The following is a 10,557-nucleotide window of genomic DNA, read 5'->3' as shown; positions in this document are numbered from 1 at the left end:
GTAATATAATAGACTAAACACCCGCGATTGCGGAAGAGGTTCAGCACGAGTCAATAAGTCATCACCAGGTTCAACTTCATTTCCGCCCATTCTTATTTCAAGGATTGATATTCTGCAGTCATGGCTATCAAAACAAATGGCTTTCAGATCCCCGAGACCGATATTCTAAAACTGACATTCAATATCGTTCGTCATGCCGCCAGCATCTCGGCGTATCTTGAAGACAACCACCTGTCGAACCCTACTTTCGAGCCGGGATCACCAGAACCTCCAGAGACCGAGGCATATCTTAGTCATCGCAGCCAGCTTGTTTCAAGCCTAGAGGATCTTCACAGGCTTGTGGACGGGCCGCGACGGACTATGCGTACTTTCGCGTGCAACGGAAATGACTTGGCGGCCTTACAAGTAGCATTTGATTTCGATTTCTTTCACATCGTACCTCTCAATGGAGAAATTGAGATTGGTGAGCTCGCGAAAATTGCAGGGCTTGATGTTGACCGAGCTGGTCGTATTCTTCGTATGCTTGTGACCCATCGAATCTTCGCCGAAAAGAGACCTGGCTATTTCACGCACTCGGCCAACTCCTCAATTTTCGCCACTGATGAAGATCTCAGATGCGCAGGACATTATATGTGAGTATAAATGCCACTTCATATATTCGAAACCTGGGGCTAATTGCTCCGAAGGGTCGACGAGATGTGGAAGGCTGCAACAGCCACCTCAGAATGCATCAAGGCTGCGCCCTACGATTCAGACAACGATCATTCTCCATTCAAAACAAGATTGGGACTTCCAATGTTCGCTTACTATGCCCAAAATCCACAGTACGCAACTCGCTTTGCCAAGGCTATGAAAGGAGCAACAAGAGGTGTGTCCTGACTGTTTAGGATGTCGGATTTTGTACCTTCAGATTGCTGATGATCAAGCAGTGGACCGACAAATCAGCGAATTGAGATATGATTTCCCCTGGGATGAACTACAGGACACGGTTGTTGATGTCGGTGGAGGCAGCGGGCATGTTTCGATGTCACTGGCACAAGTGAGTCGCTGCGCCGTCATCAGTTCCGATTGTAATTAGGTTTGCTGATGATCGATTATAGGACTTCCCTCATCTGAAGTTCATTGTTCAAGACAGCTCGCTTGACATGATTGCAGAAGGTAAAAGAATTGTTGGCCATCTTGCAGATCGCGTTTCCTTCATGCAACACAACTTCTTTGATCCCCAACCTCTGCGAGATGTTGGCGCTTTCTTCATCAGGCAGTGCACGCATAATTGGTGTGACCGAGATGTGATCACCATCTTCCGAAGCTTCGTGCCGGGCTTAGAAGGATCGAAACCCGGAACACCATTGTTGATCAATGATACAGTCATGCCAGAGCTTGGAGCTATTCCGGTTCATGAGGAGCGCGGTTTGCGACAGATGGATTTGCTGATGATGATAGGGTTGGGCGCCAAACAACGAACTCAAACCGAGTTTGAAAGCCTCCTGAAGCAGGCCGATAATCGCTACGAAATTCGTAAGGTGCACGCTGATGGCTCGATGGGGTTGTTGGAGGTTCATCTACGCCACTGAATTTTGGATACAATGCACAGGGGTTATCAATGGATAAGAGTCGACCATCATTGTAATGTTTAGATCATGCAGAATAATCCATTCGCTTTCCTATTCATGCGAACAATGTCTATGTAAGTCGTACACGTGCAGTGACAGCGCCTCATAGTCATACAGGGATCATGAAGTAGCTAACATAGACCTCTGCGTAATTATCTCCAAGTATTTGCCGGAGGACATAAATCCCCGCAGAGAAGAAATTAATCACTACTGTATTATAGCTTTATTATGTGCTCAATTAAGCCCTTTTTAGTCAATCGGAAGATATTTCCTCGAACTACCCATTGATATACATAGGAAATCACATACTTTTCAGAAATTGACTGACTAACTCGTCAAGTAGTTGCTGACGTCATCCGGGCCTTGAATCAGGCTCATGGTGTATCACTGCCCATTTCCTAATCGGGCACCGGTCATCGCTAAACACCATTCATACATCATTTATCACTTGCCAGGACTCAGGAGGGCTCGAATAGTTATTAGATGTAGAGTATGTACAAGTAAGTAAGGTGTAGCCTTTAAAATGCCATACATTTCGCCACTCCAAACGATATCAAACATTCCATTATCCAAAGCTTTCCCTAGTAATTTTTCATTTCATGCCTCATGACCTAAAGAATAACTTCGACTTCGGGATATAACATTAGCCAGGTGTCAATCGATCCAATTGACAGGGGTGAGATGCATGTAATTAAATTCTGGGGGCTGTTTGATACAGTATACTTGGGTTATTTTGAGAACTGGGCGTAAACGCCGACCAGAAGCATTGAATAAACGCTGTGCCACGTTGGTGTTTGTTATTGCTAATTATTGATGGGGGAGTCGGCCATTAAATCCCAGTAGTGGTCTTGATAGCTAGCCAATTATTTTTTTGCCGAGTGTTGGAAGTCCCAATGTTGAGGTACTATGGTCCCCCTTTAAGTAACGTTAGTAGAGTGGGCCGAAGAAGGGTATGAAAATAATTCAAATCTATCCATCCACCATAAATCTTAGAGATGTAGAATATTATATTTGAAATGTCCATTCTAGTGAAAGTGTGACCGTTCTGGCCACCTCTAACGCTCTTTTATCATCTACTTAGTTTTGTTGGCTGGCTTATCAAGCCTTGGCTGTATTGCACAGTTATCGACCGTGCGGTCGCATACCCCGCAACTTCCCACACGATTTTGCCATAGCCTGCCTACCCTCGAATCGTCTAATTAGCCAAATGGTAAATATAATACTTACCTCAGGTCCTCCGGTATTCGTTGCTTCGAACTGCAAGCCACAACGCTAATTGGAACCAATCGCAGGCTATATTTTGGATTCCATTGAGATTGTTAAAAAGTCAAGCTATTGAAGTGGTTCATTACTAAGTACCCACGTATCAGGAATCGGAATCACAAGGATTCCTGATAAACATGAGCTCAGATTTGTGGTAGACAGCCTATAACGTATTGATGTATCGCCTACGACCAGGGAATGGAACATTGAAACATAAGTACAGAACAGGAAAAGTGATGACAATGTATCATACCGAGGTGCCGCATGAAATTAGTCAATTGTATAAGGAATTATTGCAGGGTATGGTATAGAATTGGATATAACGAATGATAAATTTTGACAGTGTGATGTAGACATATATAGGCGATAATCGACATGAGACACCAGTAAGGATCACTTTTCAATCATCTTGAAGCATCGTGCGAATTTTGATGTGCACATAAACTCGAAAATAGATGGAAGCTAAGTGGTTTTTGAATATCAACCGCCGAGCCATCCCGACAGGACTTCTTCATTCCAATTAGTTCCCACTATCCATAACCTGGACCCCTCGAAAATGTAGGCTTCGCCAAGCAAAGACCGTATAGGATTCAAGGCAGAATCTTAGTCCTTGTTGGTTTATTACCTTTCTGAATTGTCCAAATAATCGCCATATGTGTATTCAAACACAAAGGAATTACTCTATTGTTTACAAATACCCTTTTTAAACCATTCTATAGTGTCGTAGCACAGCGACGGGGAACGAACATGAACGATCAACTACAGCAAATTAAGTGCTAGATCAACATATGGGTCCCATCAAAGAGGGTATACAGACGTACATGCTATAAGTAGCGTAGGAGGCTAAACAATGAAAGAGTAAAGAAAAAAAAAAGGGTAATAGACACTTAATAGATATGGTAGGTGCCGTAGATTTCGAGAAGGCGAAAGTCATCACATATTCAATCAATACACCACAGTTGCAACGCTTTCTTGTGACCAAACACTGCGCGAAGGACTCTATGGGTGCCACCAACACAAGGAATATCTCCCGATCGCTCAGAAACCAAATGACTAGGATATAAATGGTCTAATAGTGCGGCTTCGGCAAAACCCGTTGAAGGCTGGACCAACCGATCAATTGCCTCACATAATTTCTTAGCATAAACAACATCACCGTCCTCACGAGTAATTGCCGCTAGAATGCCGAATCGAGTATGTGGTTGAGTCTCATTTCTCAGGTCTTCAATGGATGGGTGCGTAATAGGTATAAAGACAATCTTCCTAGAATTATAGACAGTGCATGGTTTGACGCTAAGAACTTCTGCCTTTTGATTCCACTTTAGATCACTGATAGGTTGACCTCCGCTGATATGAACATGAAAGACATGATACTGTTGTGCACTGTCTTTCATATAAAATGAAATGCCTAAGCTTGCCGTTCCGATATTCATGATTGTCCCAGGAAGCTTGACTAGAAGCCCAGCTGTGGTAGTTTTGGCTGATGGTGGGCTCGACTCGTTCACAAAAGCCCTGACGGAACCATATTTTTCAGTGGTCTGATTCATATTTGATGGTGAAAATAATAAAGATTTTGGTGCCCATCGAAGTCCTTGCCGTGTAATAGTCTCTCCTCTATAACACAGTATCTCACTTGGAACGTCTGGAATCATATCCCAAAGCTTCTCCATTCGCTTTTCCGGGGAACTTTGGACAATCTGTTCCACGTTTAAATTAAGTAGCGTTGATATGCATATGGCTTCATCTGTGGCAACGCTAGTAGTACGGAATCTTAGCGCCATGATCACAGAGCCGAGTTGAGCAGAAAATCCGTTTCCGTTCTGTTTGAAACCACGAAGACTCTGATACTTTGTGATTAAGGGTTGCCTCAAAGTGAGATTAATAATAGCATCGCTGGTATCTAGAAACAGCTGGTAAGACAAGTCGAGCTCATGGGCAGTATCCTTGAATTGGAAGAATAGACGTCCGGCGAGCGACCCTTCTTGATAGGTCCAAAGACGTCTATTCCATGTCGAATTAAAGATGCGCATCAAAATTTCGACTTTTGTAGCCTTCGAGCTATCGCACGAAAGAAGCCACGAGTCAAGGACCAAAACTGCACTGGCACTCTCATATGTATAGTGCATCTTTCCTAGCGCAGCCACCTTAGCTCTTTTGTGTTTGACTGAATTAGTCGGAACGCATAACGTGTCGAGCCACATGTATTCAATGCGAGAAAGCTCCCCGGGGAGTAATTGTATCATTTTGCGTAAGGCAAAGAATTGGCAGGAGGGCAACGCATTTTGTTGGAGATTACCAAGGCCATCGGCCCAAACGTGAGAGATAGCAATATATGACGTACTTGGCGTTTCTTGAATGGTTGACAAACGGTACCTTTCAAGATGAGAGTATAGATGGATAAGTGGTATATTACCATTCAATAGCACTGGAGTAAGTGTGCTAAGCTCTGCCACAAAATCCGCACAGCCCTGGCATTCAAGCCTGTGTTTTGTCCTGTAAGTATGTTTGGATATTTTCCGTAAAGCACAATGGGTTTGTGTACAATCGGTGCTTCCTAAAGAACTATTCCTCGGCACGTGCATTTGTTTTGGGTACGGTCGCTCCAAATTCATCATAAACAAACATCCCGCGGCGCTAAAATCTTCCATCATAGGTATTGCGTCGTATGGACACCAGCCAGCTTGTCTAAAACGCATACTAATCGATTGCTGTGGGATAATCGGGACTTTCATGGGCATTTCTTGTTCACCGCGTAGCATGAAGGACATTGCTATTTCCCATAGCAAGCTTTCTGCAAGGGTGACTCGTTGGTGTTGAGGATCTGATGGCTGCTCTATTTGGATAAATGTTAGAAGATCTTCATGCTTGCTGAGATCAGATTTCGATATTCTCTTCCCTTTCCAATTACCCTCGAAAGCAACAAGCACGTCTCCGCATACCTGAACAGCCTCAATCAGGCCATTTTCATGTTGAGTTTGTGTCAGTTTTCTATCAATAAAGTCCTTCAAAGTCTTCGTTGATAATAACATCATCCCAGGATTGTCATTGTCATCTATCACGAAGCTTGTGATGGCGAATGGACCAATAAAGAAATGCATAAGGCCGAAATAGAGCCATCGTTGCAGGAAAGCGTTGAAGTCTCGAGGAGGCTGTTCAAATATAGCCTGCCACTCTGCGACTGTTCTAGCGCTCCAGCCTTGACGTTCAGGATAGTTACGAAAATTTCCTCCATCATAGTTGATCGATGACAAAGCAGGCACCTTAGGTGCTTTTTGTATTGATGCTCTAGGAAAAAAAAGATGGTCCATTTTCATTCATTTAGAAAACGTGAGAGAAAGCTCATGAAAGTCGAGTGATGAGTAAATGATTCCGGATGTTTATTTTATTTGAGGCTCCGCAAAGCAGACAGCGAGTCATTTTTCAATGTAGTATTTACATGGCTGTCAAACAATTGGATCAAACCAATGAAAAAATCCACCTTAAGCGTAGACTAAGAAGATCCCAGGCGACGTCTCGTACCATGCCACGTCGGCAGGTCACATTCATGTGCAAAGTAATCTGCTACCTAGCTTAATCGAAACATAGCCTCGAGACACTGTTTTAATCAGCGAGTGCGACGTAATGGCGGTCAAGGCTAGTCCAAGCTAAAATTTGAATTGATGCGTCGGCCTCGTACTTGGTGGGGATTTTGGGGGGAGAACGGTTGGGGGTTCAACCATTAATCGGGCATCTGGTGTTATCGATCGTAACATACATATATATATATATATATGTATGGATCATGTTACCATCAAGTCACTAGACAGCTTGACATAAAGCCAAGCTAACAAGTAATTATTTTAAAAGGCTTGAAGCCAACCTTGAACGAAGAGTCATTATAATACTTGATTTCAATACACTACGCTGTTTCAGTTTCTCCATACCTGGCAGCCATTCGAAATTGATGCGCTGGGCCTCGTCACCCAGCTTGGAGCCGAAGAAATGAATTTGAACCTGGGAGCTCTAATTTGGAGCGGTCTTACAGAATGCCTACCTCTTACGGCAGCTTATGTCGTTGCGAATAACGACATCATGGCAACGAAGTCTGGCTTTACTTTATACAATATTGGTGACGTAATGATGGGAGCTGATATAGCGGCCTGGTTTTAATCGTTGGCTTTTCTCAAGTCGGCCACTGACTTGGAACTCGACATCTTTACACTTCACACTTATGAGAAATAAGGCGGTCGTGAAATAATAGTCGTTTATAGTCCAGACATGAATGGCAGAAGAAGTCTCATCTTCTTTTCGTCCTTAGGAGGACTTTCACATCTGTCCAATGCGTATGGTTGGGCTGCTCAAAATGTCATTTCCTACGAAGTTGTTTTGGCGAATGGCTCTATTGTTACGGCAAGTGAAACTTCGTACCCTGACCTTTTCTTCAAACTGAAAGGTGGCTCAAGTAATTTCGGTGAGTAGATGTGTTCTCGTTGGATAAGTGATCATGCCTGACTTAAACGTTTCAACAGGGATCGTTACCCATATAACACAACTCACCTATCCAATGGCTGAAGTTTGGGGTGGTGTCGTGGCTTTACCTTCCAATATCTCCAAGAATTTCATGCCTGCTATGGCAGAATTCCAGACTACGGGACAACTTGATACAAAGGCTGCTATCCTGCCATATATTGCCCCTATCAACGATACTATTCTGGCCACTGTCATCTATTTCGAACCTGTAGAGTATCCTGATGCATTCGCTTCCTTCTATCGGCTTTCCAATTTCTCGAATACCACCCAGCTCCACGAGACTTTCTACGATATTGCTATACTTCCTGTTCCCTCCACTGTTCTTCGGTATGTCATGCCTCATCATATGTATCAGCAAATGGATGGCTGTCATTTTTCAGATGGCTCTATGCTAAAATGCTCTCAGGTTGGAAAATGAAACGTATGTCGGATTGATTGGCGTGATTACCCAGTTTCAGAGTCAAGTCTCTCAGCTCCAGGGAGGTACTTTGCTTCTGATGCCTCAACCTATTTCTTTATCTATAGTCCGAGAATCACTCGTTCGCGGCATAGACCCGTTGAACGTCACCGAGACCGCTCAAATATATGAGTGTGAAACGAAATTCCTTAATTATAGAGAGATCGCTGACTAACGAACAGGGGCAAGTCCTCAAATCGGATTTATTAACGAAGCGGACCATGATACTGTGAATAATATCTTGGAGAGCATTATTAATGCTATTGGCAATTACACTCAGGCCCAGAACACCTACTTAGAGTTCACATTTCTCAACGACGCTCACTTTATCCAAGATCTCTTCGTTGATTACGGGGAAGGAAGGTACGCCAACTTCCAGACCGTGGCCAGAATATATGATCCCACTGGTGTATTTCAGAGATTGCTTCCCGGCGGATTCAAGCTATTCTAGGGAGTCTGATGGTATTGCGCTTAGGGATATTCATCAGCGCGTTTTCCGAGTTTGATTGGGAGTTGACTGGACAATCTGTTTGAACAATCTATTCTGGGAAAATTAGTTATGTCCAGCTATCTCTAGAATATAGATACATGATTTGCAACTCTTTGCATTCAATGTTAAGTAGTGCTTGATTATTGCAGGAGCTGTATAGGTACTACGATGAGTGCTTAGTTTAATATTCCGTTAAGTATAGTAGAACCGGGATATAGAGAACAGACGGCCCCCTTGTTACTAGATTGATATCAGGTGAGATATTATTTATACGAATATGGAAAGTGCTCCGAATTGTTATTGATCATACAGTTTACTGTAGTAGAGTGGTCTCCAATCCCCCATAAATCAAAATCTCTAGATATCATATCTGGATGTTGGAAAGCCTTCTGTTCGTTACAGCCAGGTTCTACTGTAGATGTATCGACGGAGAGTATCGGACAGGGGAAGAAGAGTGAAACAGCTTGAGACAATGGATCATACATAGATCTCGAAGGGTAGCGCCATACGTGTAGTAAGCCCTCGACTACGTACGTATGAAGAGAACAACGCTCTGGCCAATATGCAAGGGCGTCACAGCAACACTCGGATTTCGGATTTCGAACGACACATTATCCAGGGTTCATGTGCACATAGCTGACGGCTTCCTCTTCTATTGGTTGATATCAAAGGTTGAAAACAATTTAACAAAGAAACAAGCAGCAAGGGTAAAGACAAGGATCTGACCCTTGGCGGGCATGTCGACCGAAATATTTCGGCTAATAATCCGACCGATCAGAGCCTTATATCGGAAGGATGAAAATGGCTGCCTAACAGTTCCATACCTGTTGGTTGCGATGATTTTATCATTCCTCATCGACTACTCGCTCAAATACCTCACCTAGGCTAGAATCCTCAAGTTCACACGATGGGGGGCCAACTAGGTTTTCTGTACAGACAACTCACATTCAAGCCAAAACCTATCCCGCCCAGCATCCGTCTGGAGGGCAAGACGGCCATCATCACCGGCGCTAATGTCGGTTTAGGACTGGAGGCTGCTAAGGAGCTGGCGGCACATGGATTAACCCGCCTGATAATCGCGGCCCGCGATGTCTCCAAAGCCGAAAATGGAAAAAAGGCAATTCTAGGACGTAGCCCTAAGTGCGATGTTCACGTCTGGAAACTGGACTATGGATCATTTGACAGCATTAAAAACTTTGGCGAGCGCGCAAGGACGCTTGATCGTTTAGATATTGTGATCTTATCGGCTGGCGTCAAGTATCTGGAGTATATAAAATCGAAAACTGGCCATGAAGCTCATGTACAGGTAGGTAATTTTCTTTTGCATTCAAGTCACAATTTGACATACATATCGAATGAAAGTCAACCAATCCTTCCTATTAATCCAGGTCAATCATCTTGGTACCGCCGCCCTTTCCCTCCTTCTTCTCGCACCTCTCCGAGCAACCGCCAAATCAACCGGAGCACCGAGCCGATTGACAATCGTCACATCAGAGGTGCATTTCTGGACTGAATTCGCCGAGCGCAAGGCCTCCAACATTATCGAGGAGCTCGACAAACCCAATTCTTTCAAGAAAGGAAGCATGGACCGATATAACGTGAGCAAGCTTCTCGATCTGCTCTGGTTGCGCGAACTCAGCACCAAAGTCGGAGACGATATTATCGTCAATGGCGTCAACCCCGGTCTTTGCGCCAGTGCACTACATCGATCGCATAGTGGTATCTCGAGCTTCAACAAATTATTTGCCTGGTCTGCTGAAGAGGGTGGTCATTGTCTGGCAGATGCAGCCACGGGGTATGAGAGAGACCAGGGCGTATATATCAGCGAACAAATCATCAAAAAGTCAGTTCATCACTAATCGTCAGTTGGAGAATTGAAATGTTCTGATATATTGTAGGCCATCGAATTTTGTCCTTTCACCTGATGGCAAAGAGACACAGCAAAGACTGTTTCAGGAGACGCTTTCCGTGCTCAGTGATGCACTTTCGGGAGTTGATTTGAAGAATTTGGTTAACTAAACAGTCGATGCAATTCGGGGTTCCAATATTGGGCAGTTCATCGTACGCTTATTTACCGAGGAGGTAGATAGTTATTGATTTTCTTCTATCTGAAAATAAACTTGTAATGAATTATTGTAGATCGACATATAGTAGAACCTGGCTATAACAAGTAGATGCACTGTAGCTTTCTAATGTCCGAATTTGATTTCTAGAGATTTTAACTC

General features: G+C 43.8%; 1 protein-coding gene across 1 annotated transcript; it reads left to right on the top strand.

The window, feature by feature from the left end:
* Positions 1 to 120: 120 nt before the first annotated feature.
* On the top strand, positions 121 to 10,351 carry BHQ10_004072 (uncharacterized protein; the record flags this gene model as incomplete). Its single annotated transcript, XM_040876399.1, has 11 exons — positions 121 to 632; positions 687 to 868; positions 930 to 1,039; positions 1,101 to 1,518; positions 7,174 to 7,326; positions 7,385 to 7,712; positions 7,792 to 7,868; positions 8,025 to 8,205; positions 9,269 to 9,638; positions 9,721 to 10,175; positions 10,231 to 10,351. The coding sequence occupies 11 exons, from the start codon at positions 121 to 123 to the stop codon at positions 10,349 to 10,351; spliced, it is 2,907 nt and encodes a 968-aa protein (XP_040732576.1).
* Between the last annotated feature and the right edge of the window lie 206 nt (positions 10,352 to 10,557).

Source organism: Talaromyces amestolkiae, assembly GCF_001896365.1.
Source record: "Talaromyces amestolkiae strain CIB chromosome Unknown scaffold6.1, whole genome shotgun sequence".
Classification (NCBI taxonomy): domain Eukaryota; kingdom Fungi; phylum Ascomycota; class Eurotiomycetes; order Eurotiales; family Trichocomaceae; genus Talaromyces; species Talaromyces amestolkiae.
Note: the sequence above shows the minus strand (reverse complement) of the source record. Positions and strands in the feature narration are given on the sequence as shown.